This window comes from Vulpes vulpes, chromosome 16 (genome assembly GCF_048418805.1).
Source record: "Vulpes vulpes isolate BD-2025 chromosome 16, VulVul3, whole genome shotgun sequence".
In the NCBI taxonomy this organism is placed as follows: domain Eukaryota; kingdom Metazoa; phylum Chordata; class Mammalia; order Carnivora; family Canidae; genus Vulpes; species Vulpes vulpes.
In genome coordinates this window covers 23,793,845-23,820,642 of record NC_132795.1, presented here as the reverse complement: position 1 = coordinate 23,820,642, position 26,798 = coordinate 23,793,845, and the positions used below count along the sequence as shown (strand labels likewise).

The following is a 26,798-nucleotide window of genomic DNA, read 5'->3' as shown; positions in this document are numbered from 1 at the left end:
GCCTGAGGCCTAAGAATGTGCATCTCTAACAAGGTCCCAGGTGCTGCTAATGCTGCTCTCGTGGAATCACAGTTAGGGAACCACTTCTAGTTGTTAGGTCGGGTTGCAGGTTCACAGGTATCGCACTGCATTTTCATTATTAAGTGAACACAGTATTTCAATGAAAAAAAAAAGAAAAAAAGGAAAAAGAAAAGGATGGGCGATCATAGACCAAACAGGAGAGTGTTTCCCGAACCTCAGATTAATAGTAATCTAATTCTGGGCTCCGGATGCACCCGCCCCGGCAGAGCCCGGGTTCCATCACTAAAAGCAAACGTGAGAAACCTGCAGGAGAACTGCGAGACCACCTGAATGGACAATCACTAACGAGTCCTCGGGGCAGTGGGGTCGAAGGCGGATTCCCCCTCGTCCGTGACAGCTCGCTGCACTTCCCCTCTCTGGATCTGACTCGACACGTAACACAGGTACCTCCTTCACCGATTCACCAAAAATTGTGTTCGGAGGGGACACCTCCCTTACTTGGCCGGTTCTCAGTCTGCCCTCGAGCGCGGTAGGTGATTACTTTTCCTCGCTCCCCCGCCCCCGGATCCACCGCTTCCGACCCCCACGCCGGCCGGGCGCCTGCAGAGCGTATCCCTGCCTCACCCCTCGCCCGCCGCAAAGGGCGCTGCGGAAGCCTCGGCGGCGCTCCCGACCTCTCCCGCGCCCTCCCGCCCGCGGCGCCTCCTCCCCGCGCCCTCCCGCCCGCGGCGCCCCCTCCCCGCGCCCTCCGGGACGCGCCCGCCCCCCCCCCCCCGCGCGCACACGCCGAGCGCCCCGCCTCATTGGCTGGCCCGCAGACCGGAAGCGGCCGCGCGCCCCGGCTGCGCATGCGCCCCTCACACGTGCGCCCCCACGCCGCCTCCGCCGCCGCGGCCCCGCCGGCATCATGCTGCGCGTTCGTGCCCTGCGGCTGCTCGGCCGCCGGCGGGCGAGCGGGGTCTCGGTCCTGGGGTCCTCCGGCCCGCGCCACTGCAGCTCGGGCCCTCTCGGTGTGCGCGACGATGCCCCTGGCGCCCGCGCCTTCTTCACGACACCCATTTTCTACGTGAACGCGGCGCCACACATCGGACACCTGTACTCGGCGCTGCTGGCGGACGCCCTGTGCCGCCACCGTCGCCTGCGAGTCCCCAGCGCGGCCGCCACGCGATTCTCCACTGGCACCGACGAGCACGGCTTGAAGATCCAACAGGCAGCGGCCGCCGCGGGCCTGGCCCCCGCCGAGCTTTGCGACCGAGTGTCTGCCCAGTTCCAGCAGCTTTTCCGGGAGGCTGGCGTCTCCTCCACCGACTTCGTCCGCACCACCGAGGCCCGGCACCGGGTCGCCGTGCAGCACTTCTGGGGCTTGCTGGAGGCCCGGGGTCTGCTTTACAAGGGGCTCTATGAGGGCTGGTATTGCGCCTCCGAAGAGTGCTTCCTGCCCGAGGCCAAGGTCACCCGGCAGCCGGGCCCGTCGGGGGATGCGTGTCCCGTGTCTCTGGAGAGTGGGCATCCCGTATCCTGGACCAAGGAAGAAAACTACATTTTCAGGCTTTCCCAGTTCCGAGAGCCGCTTCGGCGGTGGCTGCGGGACGACCCGCAGGCAGTCACTCCCGAGCCGTTTCGTCTCGCAGTTCTTCAGTGGCTGGAGGAGGAGCTGCCGGACCTGTCGGTCTCTCGAAGGAGCAGCCACTTGCACTGGGGCATTCCCGTGCCCGGGGACGATTCGCAGACCATCTACGTGTGGCTGGATGCCCTGGTCAACTACCTTACCGTAATTGGCTACCCCAACGCGGAGTTCAGAGCTTGGTGGCCAGCCACCTCTCATATCATAGGCAAGGACATTCTCAAATTCCATGCTATCTATTGGCCTGCGCTCCTCTTAGGGGCCGGCATGAGCCCACCTCATCGCATCTACGTCCACTCCCACTGGACGGTCTGTGGCCAAAAGATGTCCAAAAGCTTGGGTAACGTGGTGGATCCCAGGACTTGCCTCGATCGCTATACTGTGGATGGCTTCCGATACTTTCTTCTTCGGCAGGGCGTCCCCAACTGGGACTGTGATTACTATGATGAAAAGGTGGTTAAGTTGCTAGATTCAGAGCTGGCAGATGCTCTGGGAGGCCTTCTGAACCGGTGCACTGCCAACAGAATAAATCCTTCCGGGACCTACCCGGTTTTCTGCACCAACTGCTTTCCCCCTGCGCCAGGGGTGGCGGGGCCATCGGCTCGCGCTCAGGCTGAGGACTACGCCTTGGTGAACACAGTGGCCACCTTGCCCAGGCAGGTAGCCGAGCATTACGATAACTTCCAGATCTATAAGGCTCTGGAGGCCGTGTCCAGCTGTGTCCGGCAAACTAACGGCTTTGTCCAAAGGCACGCACCATGGAAGTTGAGCTGGGAGAGCCCAGTGGATGCCCCCTGGCTGGGTACCGTGCTTCATGTGGCCTTGGAATGTTTACGAGTCTTTGGAACTTTGCTCCAGCCTGTCACCCCAAGCCTAGCTGATAAGCTGCTATCCAGGTTGGGAGTCTCTGCCACAGAGAGGGGTCTTGGAGAGCTCATTTTCTTGCCTCGATTCTATGGATATCCATGTCCTTTTGAAGGGAGGAGGCTGGGACCTGAAACTGGGCTCTTGTTTCCAAGACTAGACCAGTCCAGGGCCTGGCTAGTAAAAGCCCATCGGACCTAGAAACTTAGTTCTTAATTGGCTTGTGATAAAAAGGCAAATGTGTTTCTTATTTTGCATTTTCAGGAAAGTTATACTAATGTTTTCTAAAGTGTTGCATCATATGAGCACATAAACCATGTCCCTGTGAAAAGAGGTTTGTCACCTTTCAGGTGCCTACCCCCCTACTCTTCAGTTTTCTGTACCCATTAACCACTATCCTTTGCACACCAATGTCTCTACGATGTCTCCAAGGTAAAGATGGGGAAGAGACAACTTTGCTGATACTATTCCTTCTCATTGTGCCTCCTTCCAAGCCACAGTTAATGTTATTTGCCCAGACTACCTCTTATGGCTTTTCATTAGCCTGGCCTCTGCTGGGCAAGTTAGTGGAGAGTGGGGGTTGGAGGCTCCCCTACCTCAGCTTTTACAGAGTAGACCAATTTTGTTATGTATATTGGGTTTCCTATTAAAAAGAGATTTTTTTTTTATTAAACCTTTAAAAGCCATTGTCCTCAACTAGATGGTTTTTGCCCATGTTTGTATTTTCAGTTCTTAAAACTGTAACTCTGTACTTTGTTAATAGTCTAATAGTTGTGCTTTGTAACATTATACGTCAACCAGTAGATGGCTCCAAAGTCTCAAATAATTACTTGACAATGACATTTCAGAATATTTAGAATAAATCAGTTTTCTGCTTTCTAATTATGCAGAATTTAAATTTAGAGAAAAATTTTTATTGCTTTTCTTAAAATAAGGGATAACTGTAGCCACTGCAGTTTCACACAAAGCAATAAAAAGATCAGAATCCTGTTTTTTTCACTACTGAAAAAGGACATTTCCTTTATTAATATTTAGTAATCTAATAAGTAAACTTACCAAATTTGTTTGGACCATCTGTGATAAATTATAAAGCTCTCGAGGTAGTTGGCATGTTAAAAATTTTAAACTTTAATAACATTAAGTTTACACATACGATTTAAGAAATCTGTAAATAGTTCAGAGTGGTTATATTTTTTTTATTTCTTATAATTATGTCACCACATACAGAATTTACTTTTTATTATTTCTTTTGGTCAATCAGAATCTATAATACAAGACAGACATTGTGTGAATAGTTATAAATGTTAATACATTTACTTTCAAGTACTTTTTACTTTTTTTTTTGCTTTCTTAAGTTATTAAAGTTTAAAAGTTTTTGAGTACCTTATTTAGATCTGTTCTGTTGAATTTGTTGAAGTGATGGTGAAGGGAGGAAATGATCAATGCTCCAGGAATCTCAAACTGGATTTAGGGATCTCTCCAAGCCTCCATAAGAGAACATCACAGAGAGATGTTAAGGTATCAATTTATACAATGACTACAACATAGTAAGCCAGCATTATATGTCATAGGTAATTGGACAGGTAGGCCAGAGTTTAAAAGGAGAACTTGCCTTGAAATATCCACGTTAAGCATGGTAGCAAGCAGAGAGGGCTTATTATGAGGTAAACTATTGTGCTGGTAGTTCCCCCAGATTTATTCTAGGTGCTACTATTCAGCTCCAGTTTCTTTTCATTAATCAATGTGGTGAGAGCACAACCACATTGTTGCTTGGAAACACTGCTTGGGAACATTGCTTAGGAAAGAATCCTTGAAGGCATTCTAAAGGGGAAGGACCATTTCAACAAATGTTCCTTCAGACCTTCCTTACTCTTCATAATGGAATCCTGGGCTTTCCACATGACATATTCTAGTTATCTGCTGGGATTAGTAGGGCTGATGACTCAGGCCTAGAAGGGAGAATAGTATCTGCTAGGGCTGGATAGAGCAGAGTGGTGAAAGAGATGAGATGTGTTTACGCGAATGAACAAAAACAGACTTGGAAAACCAGTGGAATGATAATAACCTCTGCCTTTGAAGTGCTCTTATAGCAGTCTTACTGAACTTATCATGAAAGGAGAGACACTCTTCCACTTGAATGTTCCTATGGTCTAGCGCTGGTCAATACACTGGACCTTGGCTTGCTGGGTGTAATGGAGTTCCTTTGTGCAGACTGTCATTTGTACAGACGTTTACCTGGCTACCAGAATATTTATGTTACCCAAGGGCATAAGAAAATAGAAGTATCAAAGAGGACAGGGCATAAATAACATAAAAGACCAGATACTTTGAGTGAGGAAGTGTGGATCTGAGTTACTCAGTAGAAGGTGAACCAGTTGGATTCTCTGTTGGAGGCAGGATAGGTAAAGCAAATAACCTTTGGCTACTTTGTTGATATGTTCAATTTGATCCAGCAGTTTAGGAATGGCAAGTGGAGGATAGATGAAACTTAAAACTGGAGTACATGTACTTCTCAGAGAGGACATCTTGTGGATCCTTTGACAGAAAGGTTAAGCGTCTGCCTTTGGCTCAGGTTGTGATCCCAGGGTCCTGGGATTGAGTCCTGCATGGGGTTCCCTGCTCCATGGGGAGCCTGCTTCTCCCTCTGTCTCTACCTCTCTCTCTCCCCCCCGTCTCTTTAATGAATAAATAAAATATTAAAAAAAAAGAATAGCTATTGAGAATTTTAGCCATACTTAGACTGTCAAAGTAAGGTGAGACAGAAGTACAGAAATTCTGTCCTTGGCTATTAATTGAATTTCACCATTTGGTTGATAGCACGGATTACTCACCATAGATTATTTAAAGTCTGCAGCTCCTCACTTAACAGGAAGGTATGAGATGTCAGGATGTTTCAGGAAACCAAGTGCACCATCTACAAGAAGAAAATTATAGCTCCAAGGAAAGGTGAGCCCTGTCTTCAAGTCATGAAGGATTTTTGGATGAAACATCTGCAGAGGACCTGGAAGACTCACTGGGTAAGCCGGAGGGACAGCTCTAGGAATAACTGAAGTAGATGATGCCACCTTTCTTAGTGTACAGTATGGGGAAAATGGTACTGTTCTCCTTATATACCATTCCTAAGGCCATGCCTTGTGCATGTACTCTTCATTAGTTGATAGTCACTGGTTTGTGGGATTTAAGATGAAGATGAGCCTTCAAAAATTAGTTTATGATTGACTGTTAAAGATTAGAATTTGTTCTTAGTAGAGTCCATAAAAATATGACCAATTACACATTTTTTCTTGATTAAAATATTTTAAATAGTGTAATAACTTTTAGTTTAGAAAACATTAAGATAATTTCAATAATTTGGCTTCCTTTGAACTAGCCTAGAAGAATCTTTTGGTTAAAAATTATAAATACTAAAAATATAAAGTTAATAAGAATGTTATACACTTTGGGTTAAATCACTAAAACAGTACAAATAGAATGCGTTTCTTTCAAGCCAGATAAAAAGAAATGTTAATACTCAATCCAACATAAGACAGGAAGGAGAAAAAAGGGCAAAGAAAAATGAAAAATATGGTAAAAGAAAACCTATAATAAGACAGTAGAAATAAGTATAATTACAAATATTTCAGAATTGTAATAAACATAGAATGAGCCTTCTGTCAAAAGACAGCAATGTTCATGCTTAGTTTTTTAATGCTTAAATTAAATAGTTATATGTACTTAGAAGGTATATACTTAGAAAATGAGACATGAAGAAACAACAGGCCAAAAGAAATGGCCAAAATAAACCAAAAGAAAGCTGGTATTGTAATATTAGTAGACAGTCTATATTGAGGGAAAACCATTACTAAAGATAAAGTGAGACTTAATATAAAAGGAGTAATGCACCAACAGGTTATAACACTTAGGAACTTGTATGATCTAACAACATATTCTCAAAAGGTAAAAGGGTAAAATTGAAAATAAGAAATGTTCAAGTCTGCAAAAAAAATGAAATCGCCATTCATGAGTTCAGAGAAGCCAGGCAATGAGGAAGTAAAAACTTACACTAGATGTTAGTACTTCAGTCTTTACTGCTCACTACCAAGTGTATCATTGATTACTGTTAAGTGTAGAAAAAAATAAAAATCTTATCGCAGGTATGGTTTTATGACTCTAAAACTTTGACTTTTTCCAAATATGCCTCTGTGAAAATAACTTGCTTTTTAAATAGAAATGCCAGCAAATATACCTATTCAGTAAATCTTCTCCCTTTGGATTATTAAAAGGGGAGAATCCCATGATCATTTTGCCAGATTTTTTCATTGTTCAGTAATAAAGGTGAAGGGAGAGAACCAGTGGTTCTATGTTCCTTGATTGTGTTCTCTCATCTTTTCCCATCAACTCTGAAGTATTTTTCTTTCTCTCCTTAGCTGATGAGAAGTTGGGGCACAGAGAGATTAAGTAATTTGGCTAAGGTTATAGCTTGTAAAACAGAAGAGCCTAGACTCAAACTTGTCTTGATGCCAGAGCTGCAGCACTAACACCACAATCAATCTCACTGAGTATACTAAGGGCACTGTATTATGGGGTTAGAGGAAGCAATATAATCAGAACCAAAGATCTGAAGACCTAAAGTCTAAGTAAGAACCCTTAATTGAAATAGAGCAATGAGTGTTTCAAAATGAGGAATTATTCTTGATCGCTAGATTATGAAATAGATGAGTGCCAAAACAGAAATTTAGAAAAAATACACCTTTATCATGAAATATGTTCTATTTCTCAGTTGCTTTCAGTAGTTTCCTTTATATCCTAAGCCTACTTATGTGTGCTGGTATAAATTGTTAAAATTTTAATAACTCTATAGTCTCTCTTTCTTTTTCCTTAAGATTACTTTCTTATTTCAGAACACTATTCCAAATTCTTGAATCCAACAATTCTCCTCTAAAGGGAAGTATACTATCGTAAATTTCTGAATCTAAGTATTTTGAAAGTATTTTACTAATAATGTAAGTACACATTAATCTCTAAACATGAAAACATATCAATATTCAAAAGTTTTATTTCAATTGACTATTATAGTAACAAAGCCAGAGAATTTTATTAGAGCTCATAAACACTGAAACTTTTTCATTTCATACATACAGTTTTAGTTTTAATACAAATGAACTTACGAAAAGACTCATCTATTTAACAATTTTAAGTTCTATGAATTTACTGAACATTTATTACTGTATTCTTACAACGTCTTTCCTAATAAGCCTGCAGAAACCAGATTATATGCCCTTTGACTCTAGTTATTACCAAAGCAAGTATCACCCCATTAGCTAATAGGCCACCTACTGAATAATTCCTGGTTAGTTATCTCATACACAAGTCAAGGCATGTTCTAATTCCCCCTAATTAGAGATTTTATTAGGAACTGCACAAAATGTCATATTTTACATTTTTAATGAAATGTAGGTATTAGGTTGGACATGGGCTACACCTTGAAGAAATGTGATAAAACCTATGTTTATATAGGTCTCTAAGCTATCATTTAAATTGTATTTTTAAAAATGTATAAAAAAGTATTAAAGTCCTTGCTAACTTGGGAGCCAAGAACACCTCCATCTTTTTTTTTTTTTTAAATAATTTCTTCAGAATTAGGTTTAAATCCAAGTTACAAAGTCCCAAGTTAGCAAGGCACGATGGGTGCCTTTTTGGTATTTTTTGCATGTAGAATATGACTTGTTAATCACACTGGTGTGTTATAAAAAATATATAGCATTTTTTAGGTTGTCCTTAAAAAATTACTTACTAAAGCAGTTTACAAGGGCTTTCACATTAAGCAAAGAATCTTCAATCCTGAATTTACTGCATTAACTTTTTATATTTAAATTTCTATAAAACTTATTTGCTGGAAACTCCCTACATTTTAAAAAAGTAAACCTTTTATTCCTCAGCTCAGTTTCATTTTATAACTCATCCCTGGAATGTAACTAAATAGAAATCAAGTAACAATGTATAAGAAGCCCATTTTGGTATTATAGAGAAGACTTTAAGCACAGAAATGAATTATTGATAATATGTATGGTTCATTGCACGAAAACTGATGGTTAGATTTTCACACCATTTAAAATATAGAAGGAGTATTTTTTGCTAAATATAAAGGAAAAAAATGTTTATGTCCATTATGACATTGTCTGACCTAGCTTTAAAAAATAATTATTAGTTAATAATCCTCAAACTAGAAAGATTTTTATTTAAATGTTGCCCACATAAAAATCAGCCTCTAGAAGGTAGTTAATTCATAACATTTTAAGTAAAATATTTTTGGATGTAACTGATGTCATTAAATTAGTTTTCTATCCTAAGGAGAATATATGGGACTTCTTCCTTTTTCCATAATCTATGGAGACCATCTAAAAGTAGAGCTATCCATTCTGGGGCACAAAACCCAATATAAATGTATAACTAACTGTGTATAGCTAAGTGTAAAAATTAGGAAATCAACCTGATCTCAGAAAAGCAAAGGAAAAGTAGCGAAAACTTACTGCCTAACATCAAGAGTGGTGAGAAGGAGACTACCAAGGTCAACCAAGTTATCAAAACCCATCATTGGTAAGTCTGTAGAGTTAGCTGTTTTAAATATTCATATGTGAAGGTAGGTTAAGTTTGAGCTCAAGAGTTTTAAATAATTCTCTAAAGATAGACACACAGGGCACAGGCATGAAAATCTAACTGGTAAACATAGGATTGTTGAATTTATTTTCATTTTTCCTTTGTCACAGACATTAGGATGTATGTGTTATTTTAATTGAAAACTGTTCTCACAAACAGTTGTATATAGCCTAAATAAAATAATCCTAAGGTTAACCTTAATGTCCAGCATTTGGATAGTACAGGAACAATTTACTTTATATTAGTATCTTTTAAAAATAATTTGCATAATCAGATACTAATAAAGATTTTAGAAAGTTTCTTTTATGTGTTGCTAAAAATATTTAAGTGGATATATTATATAATTTGCTTTGCTTTGGTACCAAAGTTAGACATGTTAAAAACAAAGACCTTAAATATGATTAGCAAGAAACACATTGAAATTATTAAAACCATCTCAAATTATTGATGTATACTTTAAAATTATTATCCTTTAGATGTTTTCTCCAAAACATCAAAGGAAAAAAATGCTTTTTTGGTAATACTTTTTGTGTTGCTTAAGCATTTCCTTTATATATTATCATTGGTCATTTCAGAATCTATGAGGCTAAAGATGAGGGTTTAGTCTCCATATCTCTGTCCATTTTGATATCCTAACTTGCAGCAAAAAAAAGGACGGGACGTTGGTAGTTAAAAGCTAGAACATTTACCTCTTAAAACCTATTACAGCTGTTTTTGCTATTATTGGTATCTTAAGTTCCCTATAAAATAAGAGCCAGATATCACAATTTAAGCATAACAGTGTTTGGGGGGTTTGTTGTTGTATATTAATGACTTTCATATTATCTCCATTTTTCTGTAATTTATATCTGGAGAGAAAAATAAAGTAGTCCCATCTTTATAGAGTTGAATTAATGTACTGTGAAAGTGCATCATGACCTTTTGGTTAAGTGTAAAACTGCCTAAAATAAATTAGCTAAGAAAAACACTTCAAATAGAAATCTTTCTCTGAAGGAAAATGCAGTTACTCTTGGATTCTTGAAACTTACAAAAGTTTCAGAAAAAATAATGCCTTGGTATATACCAAATAAGCCTGAATATCAAATATGGGATTAAAATGAAAATGCCAGACAAGTGGAGTATTAAATAGAATGTTTCATGATATTTTTGCCTACAGCTCTAATTATAGAATACTAGACATTAGCACATAGCATGTTACTTTCATAATAAAGGTAGCAAAATAAAATATTCTCAATAGCTGGAGTGGTCTTAGGATGTGCCAGAATAATTTATATAACTATGTTATTACATTTTATTTCTCTACATAGATATTTTAGCCCAGAAACATTTTGGCAATATACCCAAAAAGAAGATACATCAATGGATAATTCATTATTCTTTATGAGGCAAGATAAAAAAAATTAAGTTATAATTGGGTTATCTTCCTAACGTTATAGAAGGTTTTAATATATAATTCTTACTCTTTTCAACAGAAGTGCAAACTAGCTTTAGGTTTTGTAATAGACATGAAATCAAAATAGCGAAAAAAATAAGACTCTTTTCTAGTATTGTGCAATCAAATTTCAATAAATGCTAGATAAAATTACATGTAGTCCGTTTAATTGTTGCTTATTTATCTTACTTTTAATTGTTTTATTATTAATCCAGGCTTGTATATAAGGAATATAATGACATTAAGCAGGCAGCATTTAAAGAAAAGTTGGCATGGCCATTTTTAAATTTTAACCAAGTGTTGCATTTCTTAATCATAAAAAACTTATGTAAGAGCAGCCATAGCGTCTTTGTATTTAAAAGGTGAAATACGATGTTATGGGTTAAGTTCATTCAAAGTTAACGTTTTGAAAGCCTAGAAAACTCACAAACTAAGACCTGAATGAAAAGATAAAAAGGAATAACAATATTGTCACAGTGTTAAAGGAAAAAAATATGTATTGAATCTGACATGATATATGCAGCGAATGCTTATACCCCTTGCTGAGATGCTATAAGAACCCTTACACTTTTGGTGTGAATGACAAAAGAGGGTCAGAATAGATATAGAGATCTATTTAAGCACGTTTAAGAACAGTGTCTATCTACTCTGGTCATAGTAACTGGTATAAAATAAATGGTCATAATATGACAATTCCAGATATTATATATATAAATGATCTTTACATGTATTAATATCTGTCAAAATTTCTAATGTAAATCTAGAGTTTTATAAAAAAGTATTTTATGTAAGTAAAATATATACAAACTTAAATACAGCAAAGCCAAAATGATGTGGAAGCTACAATCCCATTATCTCCCCAGAAAGATAGTGTTTTTTAAAATTTGCTATATTACAACAAATGGCCTGTTGCTATGTATATTCTGTATATGCCGTGGTTATGTCTACAAATAATGAAACATCTGGAATAAATCTGAAAAATCCAAACACCAAAAATGTTTTTAAGTGCTTATTTACATTATCATGTTCATAAGATAGCCAGATAATGACAAAATTTTTCAAACTTTCTCAAGGTATTTGTTACTTTATAGAGTTATGACCTTTGTTCTCTTTGTTACAAGTTATAAGTCTGTTATTTAAATGTGTGTGAAATTAATAAAGGAAACCATGATTTTTATCCTGCACCTCCAATGTTCTGGCTACTAAGATTTCTTTAATGCCCTTAAGAAAGCTAAATCATCTTACATTAGGCACATCCAAACCCCATTTGTTACCAGACCGCACGTGGGGCCAGTTGTTTTCTATTATTGGATAAAATAGTTATCTAAGACTCTACTTAACAGAATCAGTAGAGGAAGATGGAGTAAGAATTGAATCCTCTGCTCTGAAATCTTTTCTAGGATGAGAGTGGGCTTCGAGAATATCGAGGTTTCAAACCTACAGATGAAGGCTGAGAAAAGCTGCTTCTCACGGAATATAACCTTGGTTCCTATTAAGAGATTTAAAGAAAATTAGGGTTTTAATGCATTTTAAATGGCTCTTATTTTACAATTAAGGGAAAGTTTTAGAAAATATTATTAACTGGGCCTCTATTCTGAGGAGAGGTGTGCTTTAGGAAATTCCCACTATAAATAGTGGGCTACCTTAAAACCTGTTGTATCCTTGGGCTATAACAAAGACTAACTACAAAGGGTCTGAGAATGGCCATATCTAATGGTATTTCTGAATTATTAGGTTATACTTTGTCATCCCTGAACTTTGGTAAAGATATGTTTCAAAGAGATTTATGTACTTAGTAATATATAAAATTAGTCAGATTTTATGATTGAGATAGCAACTATCCAGAGAAAATTGGAATTATTAAAACTGTCATATTAATAATACTATTTTGTCCTACTGTTAAGTAAAACATCCAATGAATAGACTCTTGTGTTCCAACAGATGATTTTTATTTGATCCACTGCTGAGCATAACGATAGAAGATACTGCTTTCCTCAAGGTAGTTAAGAATAGGAAACTTTCAGCTAAGATGTTTTTATTATGAGTAAATGCCTACTTCAGAGCCTCAGAGTTTAGCCAAATTCTTTTGCCTAAAAATCTCTTTTGTTCTATCTGCTTTAAATTGTCTGTGTCTGAATATTGTGATTTGAGAAGAATGCATTAATCAAGCTTGAGTTTATCTAATAAAGCTGATTAAAACTTTAGAAGTAGTATGAAGGCTAAATCAGTTGCCCAGCCTGAATCTGACTACAGAAATTTAATGCCAGTGTTCAAATACTTCTTCTAAAAACTTAAAAAGCAACTTACATAGTTAGGGGAGATGAACTGAAACTTCTAAGATAAAAGGTAAAATTTCTCTAAAGAGGCATGGTTGATTATATATTGTGCTTTCTGTGACATGGGCACAGATGTCACTCCACTGACCTAGCAAGACTCAGAGCATGTCTCCTAACAATGTAACAACTTGCCAAAGCTATAGAATAGGTGAATTATCAGGATTAAGTCATAAAAACAATAGGTAATTTTATGGCGTATCAAACCTAAATGCTTCTAAGGTTAAAAGTGTTTTTAAATTGTGGGGTTACACAGAGAGTTTATTCACATCACTTCAGGATAATTTGGGAAGGTACAAAATAGTCTAACCAGAAAAGAAACATAAGATAGAAGTTAAAAATAGTTAACAAAAACAGTGTTTGAGAAAATTCACTCCAGTGACATTAGGCGGTATGTAACCTTAGGCACTGTTAAAACTTTTAAGCTAAGGAGACTTTAGTGGGCAGTTATGATAATTATGCATTTATCTTAGAATCACACATTTTATCAGTATAAATAGTGGCATGAGTTTGGCCTCTGTATTAGGATGTAAAAAAAGAAAACTAGAATAGCCCTTTGTCAAAATAGCAAACAGTACATGGAGGGTCTGTACAAAGACTGATAAATGCCTACACTGCAGTTACTAGCAAGAAGAATGGAAAGAAGAAGAAAAGCAGCGAAAGGTTTGTTTTTGTTGGTGGGCTTTATGCTTCCAATAATACACGGAAATGTGTGATGTTCTCAAAATATAGAATAAATGGCACCACCTCTAGGTATCTGTTGATATCAGAGGGTTTTAAGTTTTCAGAGATAACTTGAAAGGCCCTTCTCATCTTGTATTTCCCAGAATACTGAAGTACACAGCACTTTTAAAGAACATTTCTGATTAACAGTCTAAAAAATTAAATTCTGTTCCCACTGTTTTGGTTAAGGAAATTGTTCATACTTCAGTTACTAGCTAAAAGCATGATTAAACAGTTTCATGTTTATCATAATTTACTTTAGATTTGAAATATTTTCTGATCCTGAGTCCCAGATGCTTAAGGGATTAGAATAGACATTTTGTGTCTAAGATGTAATTTGTATATGATTCAACAAAAAGTGGTCCATAACTCTTGGATTGGACAAAAATGATCTCCGAAAAGTTTTGTGTTCTTTGAGGATCTTCTCCCTCTCAGCTCCTTTAGTCTCTAGAAATCACTTGCCTCCCTACTGGTGAAATTTATTAGTAATCAAAAGTCTGGGTTCTGCCACTTAATAGGAATGTCATTTTGGGCAATTATCTCATTCTTTCTAAGCCTCACTTCTCTTATAAAAAGTTGCCTGATTATTTTATTTTTTATTTTTTTATTATTTATTTATTTATTTATTTATTTGCCTGATTATTTCTCACATATATCAAGTGGGCAAAATGAGATAATATGTGTGAAGAGCTTGTAAATTTTAACGTGCTATAAAAATGAGGTGTTATTTCTTGCTTTGAAATAATACAGTAAGCAAAAATGATAATTGAAGCAAGACTTTATAGCAAATTATCGACAGTTAATACAATTTTTATAAGGAATATTATAGACTTTAATCATTGAAGACAATGATCAAATCAAAGCTTTTCTTGAGAACTACTTAGTTATTATATAGCAAATTTAGTTACAAGGTTAAATTACCAATGTTTTAAGACTAATACCTTAATATAGTATTCCACAGTTTTAGTTTTTAGTTTTCAAGTTAATATGATTCTGTGATTTCATGTTTATAGCGTAGGGAAATAGGCTTAGACCTAAACACAATTCAATTTATATGTATATCAAAGTTTCAGTGGCTAAACCAGAAATAAAGCTTCAAGGAATAAAGTAATACAGGAAATCAGGCCTATCCCTTAAAGTTTAATCCCTTAAAGTTTAAACCCTTTCAGACTATACTTTTTGATCCCAATTTAATGTTACATTCATTTTGTAAAATATTAATAGTGTTACCAACATTTCAATTTCCCATGGACAGTGTAGGTTTATGCCTTTATTAGAATTTTATTTTTGAAAAACAGTCTGAATAGAATGATTTTATAGGTCTATTTATATGATGAACTTCTTTATTAGTTAAGAAGTGCATATTTCAAATATTATATCATTTTAATTATTTTTAGTGCCCCCTTTCAGTCTCAGGTATCCTGATTTAATGATGAATATATCATTCCTGCATATAGTAAAAACCTGGAGCAAAGATTAGAAGATCGAGAACTTTCTGACTTCTACAAAGAACAGAAGTGAAAGCAGAACTTCGTATGATTGTTAAGATGTCAGAGGACCTTGCGCATAGGTAAACAGCCTTGATTTCTATAAAGGTAATCAAATCAAGTCTGTCTGCTGCCCATCAGTGAAGTTAGGAGTGAGATTCAAGAGGAAATAAGTGCTGGAGAACAAGACTCCTTATTCTGATTCCAAATAACCATATTTCAGAAAAGGTTAGGCTAATATTCATATTGGGAGTTGGCAAATCTCTGAGTATGTATTTATTTCAGAGAAAAAATGCAGTTACATTCTTACACATGACCCTATTCAGGCAGACCCTAATTATAAGTTTGTCTTATAATAGAACGAGCTGTACTTTATTAACTATAGAGACAAGATTCTTTTGAAACTGCATGACCTGAGATTAAAGCATGTCAGTGAAAACTATATTGTTGGTTACTTTTACCTACAGATATGAATATATTTAATTTGAAAGATGTTTAATAAAGACCAAGTAGATGATTTATTTGAAGAAATGATCTTTAGAATGAATTTTAGATATTTTCCCAAATAATTTATCATTTAGAAGAAAATAGGAAAGCTGAATTTTTGTATTGGGTATACAACATTTAAGCAAAGGTGACAGTGATTTAGACAGTAGTTTTCAAGAAGCAAGTGATTAAATAAATGAGTTGTATAGTGTTAGGTTTATATACTAAATCAGAGAATCTTTAAAATAAGTTTTTAACTTCAAAAATACCAATCTGTTAAGTGCAATACAGAATGTCTGTATTTCATAATAATCTAGGGTTGTACCTATGAAATCTTTTGAGGAAACAGGATAGTCTTTTTGAAATCAAGAATAAGACACAGATGTACAAAAAAGACGTGTACTAGCTAAAATATTCTCTCTAGTTGTATCTGCTCTTTAGCAATTAGACACAGAAGTAACTCTCTGCCTGATTATCATCTTTTAAAATTTCATTTTATAATAATTATAATATATAAAGCAAAAGAAACTGAAGATTAAAAGGATATAACATTTCATGTTAAGCAAAAGCTATCTTGATTTTCTTTTTTCATACTTCCAAAATGCTCACTCTGTTATTGGAAATCACTGAGAAAAATGGAGCTTTAAGACTACCAATAAGCTCAGAAATGAAAGAAGGAAAAAGCTGTGAAAACCAAGGATGACACTCTCTTAAGCATGAACTAGCTGCTTTTAAGCTGGATTCCTTAAGTCAAAACCTCTTTCCCCACATTGCCTGATTTTTCTTTCAGGTTAGATTATACTGTTAGAAATTCTACCAAATTGGATTGTTTGGTTTAATGGGAATTCTCTTTTATCCTGTTCTTAGGCAAGTTGAGGCAAGGAAAGATCCTTTATTTCTCTCTTGCTTTTATTTCCAAAATCTGGAACTCAAGTTAATATTATTAGATTTTGTATTTAGTCCAGTGTAGATCTTTTGTAGGAATATCCTGTGAATTTCAACATCATTAAATATGGTTGGAATGGGGCAAACTCTCCAAAATTAAGTATACTTGATTGTATTTCTTTTCTTTTAGTTTAGAGCCACATTTGAAAATGAAACCAGAGATGACTGCATAATGACTACACAGTAAATACCTTTAAACCCTATCATTTTAAGTCCAAGAAAGTTAATTGAATTGGGTAGCTAAGAAAAGAATCAGGGTCTCTAAAAATTTGGAGAAATTCTATTCAAAATAGAAAGTAGAAGTACCTCAGAATGCTAATAGCCAGAATGGGGAAAAACCAGATGGAGGTCTTTCTCATTGTTAGCACACTTTTGTTATTGTTGTTGTTTTTTAATTGATTTAAACAAGAAGGAAATGGTAGTCAGAAAACAAGTTAGAAAGTAGATATTGAGATGAATAGACAGGGGATTCTTTCTAGATTGAAAGAGGTCAACTAGTAGGCTTAAGGGAATTCATGGGACATGAAGAGTAACAGTTTTGATTTTTAGCTTGGAATTTCCAAAAAGAACTTTTTATAGTACTGAAACCTATTATTGACAAAGATTTAGAGAAAATGCCACATAACTTGCTAATGGTAAGGGGAAGAAAATAAATCTTAAAAACTTTTGAGACATTTATTTTGAAGCTTAGATTTTAGAGCAGAAACTTGACTCTCCTTATAAAACAAAATAGCAAGAGAAAAAAAATTACCATCTTCTCAAAAGTGTTACTTTCCCCAAGAAATAAAAATTCTCTTAGGTATATTTTATCCTTTCTACTCCTTGAAGGAAGAAATGAGGAAAATATAAGTCTAATCAAAGGACATTCTTTTTAGAAATTCTCTCTTTAGGTCTGGAGGTATACCGGAATCTTGTAGGTATATCTCAAAGTACGGTGAGGATCTAGAACTCCCAAATTTTCTCTGATGTGGAATAAACACCAATAAATAAGAGGGTTGAAGTGAGGGAAAAAACTCTTAGTAGGGAAGGAAGGGGAGTGATTTAGTTCCTAGTAGATAGAGAGGCAGCTCCTCAAATCCTTGTTTTCCAAAGGAAAGAAGTACATCAAGACATTTATGACTCCTCTTTAGAGAAATACTAAATGACATTTACTCATGGGGTACATACCTTGACAGAAGTGCAAAACTGAGGTTAACAAATACTAACTTCATTAAGAAAATTATGTATCAAAATAATAGTAAAAAGTATTGGCTTCTTTTAACTAAGAAATACATATCAAATGTGGAAAACTGACAAATCAGTAGATGGAAAAATTTTTAATTACATGTCATAAAAATACGTCAGATGTCAACATGGTATTACTCACTAGCTTAAATAAAATTTTTAATGACTATTTATGTTCAGTCTGGCTTGATACTATCTTAGTTGATACTATTTTAAGCAGCATACCTAAAAAGAATGGTAAGACTAGAAAACCCTAATCTAATTTAAAATTGATGTCTGCTATTTTATTTTGCAGATCCTGACAGGTCAGAAAGTAGGTATCAAGATAACTGTATATAGAAAACTGAAGAAGGATTCTATCAAGTGGAAAGGCCAAAAATGACAATGTGTTTTGAATGGCACTTGATTTCTGAGACTAATCATGAGAATGCAGGAAATATTAAAAACTTTATGAAATACATAAAGCAAAGAGACAAAAACACATATAGCAGGTCCAACAAATAGCAATAACTGTAGCTGGCTAATCAGAGTGGTACTCAAAGTGGAAGGACAGAGCTGATAGTATATTTTTGGGAATTTACGCACAGGAATGAAAACACTGAAGAGAGTTGAAAGAAACAGCACCAATTCTGACGATTATGCCCATCATTTGGAAAATTTTGCTCCTTTCCCCAGAGTCTTTAGAGATTTCAGAATACATTTTAGTCAAAGTATAGATCTAGGGGCCAGCAATTTATTATTTTAACAATAGAGCATGTTGAAGCATGATATCAAGTTGGATTGGATGTCCCTGTAAAGTCTTTTCTAGTCCTTTGATTCTATATTTTAATACTATCTAAGCACTACTTCTGGAAAAGATATAAATTTTTTTTATGTATATGACCCTAATTCATTATTTTAGTTAAATATAGCATAAATCCATAAAACACATTCCCTACACCTAGGAGTTATGTATAAATTTGTTTGAAAATATTGTACTGCCATTATTGGCAGAAATGTATAAAGCAGTTTTAGAAACGAAATCATACCTCTTTTTCCTAAGCTATCTTCTGAAATCAGCTGACAGGAAAAGAAGTTAAGGTCTTAGTTTTCCAAGATCCTTTATCTTTTGATATGCTACCATCTTTCTGTCTTGATTGTATTAGAGATTTTGGGAAAACAGATTGCAAAGTTACTACTTTCTGATTGGTACATGTACTATTATTTATATTATCCATTTCACTAACACATTGAATTTCAGATATCTTCAGACTGGCCTTTCAAAATGGGAGCTAGGTAAATAAAAACTTTTCAAATTTATTTATGGAAGATATACTACAAAAAAGAAAAAATAAAATCGGCTTTACTTACTTTTTGTAAGAATTTTTACCCTTTCATTTCGTTTTTAGAAGTAACATGTAACATGTCTGGTCTATCAGGCTAGGCCATAAAGAAAGTTGATGACGTTCTCCATATATATAGGTTGACAATAAATTCTTCAGTTTTAATTAGCTTCTCAAAATAAAGCTAAATTCTAAGAAAATGTATATGTATGAATTATATATATGTATGTGTATATAATGTGAATATGTATATAATTTATACATTACATATATAAATATGTATAGTGTATGTGTGTATGCATATAATCTATACAGCTCTGTGGAAGAAACACACTTGGGTATCAATTATTATCAAAATTCCTTATCTAATAATACATCATTAACTTTTATTAACAGTCCAGGATTTGTTTAGCATCATGTTTAACATTTTGAAAATCAAAACAGTAACTTTTTTTGTTCTCAAGGACAGTGCTATTAAAAGATCTCTAACATCAGTGGTTAATAATGTTTACTTACAGAACAAAAACTTGAAATTTCTTTGTGGGACTTATTTATTTATGTTTCTAAAAACTGAGAATAATTAATGTACATGGGATACTTGTATGCTAGTATATAATCATATAGTCCTGCTCTACTCATGAAACCACTTGGATGGCAAACATATTCATTATGGTTTCAAAAAAACCACTCTCTTTGACTCACCAGGAAAATCTTTGGGATCTAAGTCCTCTCATTTCTGCTTCGCTGTTCAACATGTAATACATTTGGGGATGGAAAAGGGGAAAGGAAAGATAGATTTATTAGGGTAATGCCAATATTTATGGGTTTTCCTCTTCTTTCCTAAAATTAGGAAGTCAGTAAAAGAACTGCAAATGAATGTACAATGGATTTTTAAATATTACAGTAACTTTAGTGATTAAAAACACTTAACCTCTGTTCTGTAACTTTTGAACAGTGGCTTTTCCTTCCCACCTGTTTTCCAATTTTATAATAAGAATTAGCTTTAGAATCAGAATTTAAAGTTTTCTTTTGTTGTGAGAAATAATTTTGCTTTTTATGAAAATAATTATCTTTTTAAATATTAATAACATCTATAATTGAATATATTGGTAACTATAAGAAGAAAAGTTCAAAAGATTAAAGCATTCAGAGAACACCAAAATACAATGGAGTATCAGTCAGTGTTATGGAATCATGTCAGAGGTGAGCTCTTCTTTTATCAAAATAATTCTAGTAGGTGATCCATATTATATAAATTTTGATATCAAATGGCTTATAGGAAGGCTGCAGTGTTATCACAAATATGAGAGAAAAAGTTTAATGTAGTCAAATTAATCACATGAAAAAGTAAGAACACTGATCATGTTGAATTGTTTCTAATATTTGGAAAATGTTATAAAAAAAGAAGTATAAACATTACTCAAAGTTTGAAATCCATGGAAGAAGCAGAATTAAATAAGGAGTATCAGTAACAAATAAATAAAAACTTAGACAAAAGCATATTAAATGACAAGAATAGTAAGTAGTGGAATTGAATCATTAAGATCAAATGTACTTATCCTAAAACGCATGAAAGTATTAAAATTCTATTAGAAAGGCCTCATAAAAAAAAGGCCTCTCATCCCAAATATTAAAATAAATAGCAAATACTATTAAACATTACTTCTAAAGGACTGAAAGGAAAAGAAATAACACAAAGCAGAGAATATGAGACACCTCACTATTACCAATGTGGTTATTATTTATGGAATGGATTAAACATGTAGAAAATGTCACTACAGTTAGATTAACACATAAACAAACCAACATGCCACAACTACCTAAACAGTTTTGTAGAACAGCTGAAAAAGCAAATTTCATCAAATTTAGACAGCTTATAATGGAATAAATAAGTATGGCGAGGTATTAACTAACCCTAAGTGTCACAACGGGCAGCTTCTAGCCGGTTCGTTGAAGCTGTATCTCGGCCACACAAGGATCATTGGACAAGAAATCAGTTGAGCTGGACTAGAGCTGCCCAATTGTCTTAATAATGAATGCTCCACACTGTCTGTTAAGCAAAGAGAAAAAATACAGATCAGAAAGACTGAACAGGAAAGAAAAAGAACAAGTTAGGGTAGATAAATATAGGACATTAATGAACATTTACTCAATATTTGCAGAACATGTACACTAATTAGAGTGTTAAGAAGTGAGACACTAGAGATTAAGGAGGGCTCCAGAACTCAGGAAAGACGTGCTTCCTGCTCTCTGAGAGCTTACAATCTATTTTAGACAATCTCTAATCTAGTGTCACAGTACAATGCTTAGTATATAAAAATAAGGAACAGGTTAACACAGAAACAAGTGAGTTAAAACATTCCTTCTATTTTTGAAAACATTATTAGGTGAGTTTTAAAAACATGCTTTTAAAAGGGAGTGGGTTTGGCAGAAGGCTATTTAGAAAGCTGTTCAAAATCCAAAGGGTACCTTCAACCTGGCAATGGTAGGGAAGCCATATAATAGAGTAATTCCATGTATCTGTGTCATCCTGAGATTTCTTTGTGTGTGTGTTAAGATTTAGTTTGGGTCAAAGAAACACCTGGTTGCTACTATCTTTTTGGCACTTTGAGTGTTGGTCAGCTACTAATTTAGGTAACCAAGCTGTCCCATGACATATTTTTAAATTTTAGATAGGTTCAAAATTTTCCATATTTGTGCCAGTATCTCTAGAGAGCAGTATTGTCTGATAGAACTTGTTGATGCAAAAGTTCTATATCGATACTGTCAAATATGGTAGCCACTAGCCACACGGGGCTATTTAGCACTTAAAATGTGGCTAGTTGCACTTGAGGAACTGAGTTTTAAATTTCATTTAATTTGAATAAATTTAAAATTGAAATTGGCCTTATGTGGCAAGTGGTTACTATATGGGGGACAGTGTGACTCTAAGGGTTCAAGATCATCTCGTTTGTTAAACTCTAAAGACTGGGCTGGTTTTCTCTGGCTTGTTCAATACTGTCCAATACCACTCAGTATTGTTCATTGCTTTATTCTCAATATCCAGAATACTGGCTAGCACATGGAGGTACTCAATAAATATCTGGTAAACGAATCAAATTTTTGGTAATTATACAGCTATTCAAGCCTGGTTAGCTACTCACAGCTTATTGGCAATATGCTCTCGTACTCTCAGGAAAAATAGAGAAGTGAAGCCAAACTGTTCTATGTAAGTGGAATTGCTTGAAGACTTCATATGTCTAGAGAGAACAGGAGCAGTCTTGCTTCATTATAGCTCAAAGAAAAGAACTAGAAATAGTTGTATATAAATAATTAAGGTTGATAAATATGGGAATACTGAAGGAAGGATATAATATTTAATGGTAAGGAATTTGGAAAGGATGTGGATAACAGTTGATGAGGGTGATTAAGAAGGAAAAAGTTACTTCAGATTAAAAAAGACTAAATTCAGATTGTATTCATGACTGAAGGATGGAAACTGAGAGAACTCTTGAAGAAATCCATAGTAATCTGGTTAGGATATAATACAGCTTAAAAAGGATTTGGTAATGGAAAGACAAATGATATACTATTTTTATGAAGTTAGTGAGCTGAAAAAGGCACATAAAATAAGTAGACCATGAAGTATCAGAAAAATCATTGGTATTGTTTTGATTTTAGGAACATGAAGAGGTTTGGATTTTGAAAATAAAATGTAAAAAACTGTGTATTCCTGATTTTGAGTTAGAGGAGGGAGTGACCACTCATTCAGGTTTTTGTTGTTAAATTAGGAAGAGAATCAGAGCACTAAGGTCAGATTTCCTATTAAACACTATTAAAGTGCAGCAGAAAACAGGAAAACTCCCTTATAAAATAGTTTACAGGGCAAAGGGAATCATGCCAGGATTAGTAGTTGGTAAAAGAAAAATTATTATACTTTTAAAAGAGATACTGAAAACTCAAACTGAATGTAAGGAAAGAGAATGACATGTGAGAATTAATAAAATTTGAGCACAGGCTGTTGACAGTATTAAAGAGAATCTAAGAGGACAAGAACTAGGACAAGACCCTTGGAATTTGGCCAAGTCATCAAATCTTGGCAATAAATCTTACATGAGTAGTCTGAATAGGTAGGTCTCAATGCTGAAGGAACAATAATTTCATATGGAATGAAAAAGACACCCCTATGTTCTTCCTTCTTGCCTTTCCAAAACAGATAAATTTAAAATATCATTAGTGAAGTATGTAACATAATGAGCTTGTTATCATATATCCTTAAAGTAGGGGATGATGTTATCCAAAAAAAGTTTAGGAAACAATTGTGTAAGGGATTAAGATTTGATGAGTTCTTATGTTGTGAAAAAGAAGATGCTGATCCAAGTAATCTGTGTGCTAAGGGGAAAGAAAGAAGATTGAGTAAAATGAGAAAAAATGTCCAATTAGAGGAAATGATAGACTCAGAATGCAAGGGAATTAAATACTCAAACTCAGAATGGAAATACATTAACTAGATATGCAAATACAATGTGCCACACAATGAGATAGCTTTCCCCTCATAAAAGAAGCATACATTGGCTTAGAATACTGTATCATCTAATATCTGTCTTTGCACATTCATTAATAAATATCTCAAATTATCTTTAGCCACACTTATCCCCACAATGATTAACTGTTTTGGATGGTAAGAACTTATGCAAGACAAATTTAAATATTAAAGCAGTCCAGAGACCCAGGGTCAAAAACTCATGTTAGGTTAAAAATAGATTAAAAAGAAATAATTAAATATGGAAACATAGCAAAGCATTTGTACTGTATTTTACATTATACTTTACAAGAATGCCTGGGCTCAGCAATGGCTCACCCAAAAGTTGTGAAATTATGGCTTCAGGCCAAGTCTGGCCCATCTTTTGTTTCTGTAAATAAAGTTTTATTGGCACACAGTCAACTCATGGTTTATATTTTATCTGTGGTGGTTTTTATGCTACAAGTATCAAATAGTTGAGATAGAGACTGTGTACCCTCAAAGCTAAAAATATTTACTATGGGGCCCTTATATAAAGTTTGTTGACCTGACCCTGATTTAACCTGTTCAGGCTGCAAATAAATTTTCAGGCCAAGTACTTCTGATAATCTATGAAAGAAAACCTTAATGAGATGCCTTAAATTTAAAGAATGTATATACTCCACATTTTATGGAAATAAATGATCACCAACCTCAAATATATTGGATTCACTTTGATTAAATGGAAGTCAAAATCAGACATTACAAGCTTAATAGAAACCTTGAGAGAAACCAAGCTATTGAAACTAATGTTTTTGAGACTACAAAGAACAGGATTAACTAGGCACATGTTTAGATATATAAGATTAGAGAGTATCTGGGCACTAGTTACCAAAATGTTTAAGTTAAATCTTTAACTTACTCTATGTTTTACCATCAGAAATTGAGTTTTCTGTCTCTACAAAAGCACCAAAAACTATCCTGTAATATTGAAGTTTGTTTCTAATATTTTCAAGGCCTTGACTTTTTAACAGAGACTATTAGTGATTTTTAAATAGAAAACTACATTCGTTAGGATACTTGTAGAAAATTGTGTTTATTTAATGTGGTAAACTGTATTTGCAATGTCTGGTTGGTATTCCTTGTCAATCTTCTTCCTGTATGCTTATCTAGTTAGAATAGCCTCAACCAGGTAGAAGACTTAAAAGCTCTTACAATTAGGGACATGTGGCTAAAGACATTCCTCCCTGCAAAAATTTAAGTTAAAAATGAAATAAAGTGACTCTAACACAGAGGCAAACTTTTTGTTTTTTAATTTTTGTTTCTTCTCTAACATTATAGGTACAAGATAGATTTTCATAAATAGTTGCAAGAAGTTATGTTTTTGTGTATGTGTGCCATGGACTCCTTTGGCAGTATACAGAGGTATATGGAACCCCATTTCAGAACCATGTTTTTAAATGTAAAATATATAGTATTATAAAGGAAACAAGTTATACTTTAATACATTTTTATCCACAGTCTTTTTAGAGGGGTATCTTTGGACCAGATTAACTTTAAAACTCAATGCAGAATCTTAGTAACTCTTTTCCTTGAACTCAAATATTAAATGTGAATGATTGGAGGTGATTATTCTATAATACCATTATGAAATCAGTATGTAACTTTTTTGCTACAAAAGTTCATGACAACATAGAGACCCCACATAGTCAGCATTAACATTTCAACTATAAAAAGTGACATTAATATTCAGTTTGGCTGTCTTAATGCAAAATGAATTGCCATTTGTGTAGAAAACACAAAATTTCACCAATTATACATTGTAATGAGTAAATATAATATGTAATATGTGTATTATGTATAATACACATTATTTTTTAAAGAAGGTGTAAGTACAAAGAAAAGAATGTCACAATTATTACAGTATAATTATGGACTAATAGGAAATAATTATTGACAGTATTTCGATGTTTATTTTTATATGGGGCACATCCACAACTGATTATACTACTGAACATAGCAAATCAGTAATTAAAGAATAGATTAGAACCTGAGTACCTTAATAATTAAAAAAACCCAGGCTTTATTTTTTAGAACAGCTTTAAGTTCATAGCAAAAATAGGTCAGAAAAGTACAGAGTTACCATACACTCTCTAACCCCCCCCCGCCATACATGGGTAATCTCCTCCATTAATATCTGGCAGTCAGAATGGTGCATTTGTTACAACTGATGAACCTACACTGACACATCATACTTACATAATTACCCAAGGTCCATAGTTTACATTAGGATTTTCTCATGGTGTTATGCATTCTGTTCTATGGGTTTTGACAAATGTATAATGATGTGTATCCATCTTTATACTACCTAAAAATTCTCTACACTCTATTCACCCCTCTATTCCTCACCCCCTAGCAACCACTCACTTTTTCACTGTATCCATAGTTTTACCTTTTTCTAAATGTTACATAGTTGAAATCATATAGTACATAGTGTTTTCAGACTGGCTTCTTTCACCTAATAATATGTATTTAAGGTTCCTCCATGTCTTTCATGGCTTTATAGCATATTTCTTTTTATTGCTACATAATATTCCATTGTTTGGATGTACCACAATCTATTTATCCCATTCATTTACCAAAGGACATCTTGGTTGCTTCTAAGTTTGACAATTATGAATTAAGCTGCTATAAACATGTTTGCAGGTTTTTAAAAATTTTTTTATTTATTTATGATAGTCACAGAGAGAGAGAGAGAGAGAGAGAGAGAGAAAGGCAGAGACATAGGCAGAGGGAGAAGCAGGCTCCATGCACCGGGAGCCTGACGTGGGATTCGATCCCGGGTCTGCAGGATTGCGCCCTGGGCCAAAGGCAGGCGCTAAACCACTGCGCCACCCAGGGATCCCTGTTTGCAGGTTTTTGCTTGCACACTTGTTTTCATCTCATTGGGTGAATGTATGAAAGTGTGGTTAGATTCCATGGTAAGTATATGGTTAGTTTCATAATGAACTTCCAAACTGGTTGTACCATTTTGAGTTCTACCAGCAATGAATGAGAATTCCCATTGCTCTACATCCCTGTCAGCATTTGGTACTGTCAATGTTCTGGACTTTTGACATTGTAATAGGTGTGTAGTGGTATCTTGTTTTAATTTGCAATTCCCAGGATGCCTGAGTGGCTCAGTGTTGAATGTCTGCCTTTGGCTCAGGTTGTGATCCTGG

At 35.2% G+C, this 26,798-nt stretch overlaps 2 protein-coding genes across 3 annotated transcripts in view; one reads left to right on the top strand and one right to left on the bottom strand.

Moving 5' to 3' along the window:
- The first annotated feature begins 851 nt into the window (after positions 1–851).
- MARS2 (methionyl-tRNA synthetase 2, mitochondrial) lies at positions 852–5,216 on the top strand. The gene has a single exon (XM_026002599.2). The coding sequence runs from the start codon at positions 929–931 to the stop codon at positions 2,708–2,710; it is 1,782 nt and encodes a 593-aa protein (XP_025858384.1). The 5' UTR covers positions 852–928; the 3' UTR covers positions 2,711–5,216.
- Positions 5,217–19,461: 14,245 nt separating this feature from the next.
- Positions 19,462–26,798, bottom strand: part of BOLL (boule homolog, RNA binding protein) — a 49,000-nt gene continuing 41,663 nt past the window's right edge. The window contains exons 11-12 of one of the 2 annotated variants that reach the window (XM_072741281.1): positions 22,241–22,336; positions 19,462–21,147 (exon numbers count right to left, since the gene is read on the bottom strand). In XM_072741281.1, coding sequence (XP_072597382.1) covers positions 22,244–22,336 — 93 coding nt within the window. In that variant the 3' untranslated portion in view covers positions 19,462–21,147; positions 22,241–22,243. The remainder of the gene's footprint in view (positions 21,148–22,240; positions 22,337–26,798) is intronic. The other variant, XM_026002478.2, reaches the window with a different exon arrangement.

What these genes read in the sequence shown, in the direction of transcription:
- MARS2 (XM_026002599.2), top strand. Translation starts at nt 929, where the DNA reads ATGCTGCGCGTTCGTGCCCTGCGGCTGCTCGGCCGCCGGCGGGCGAGC.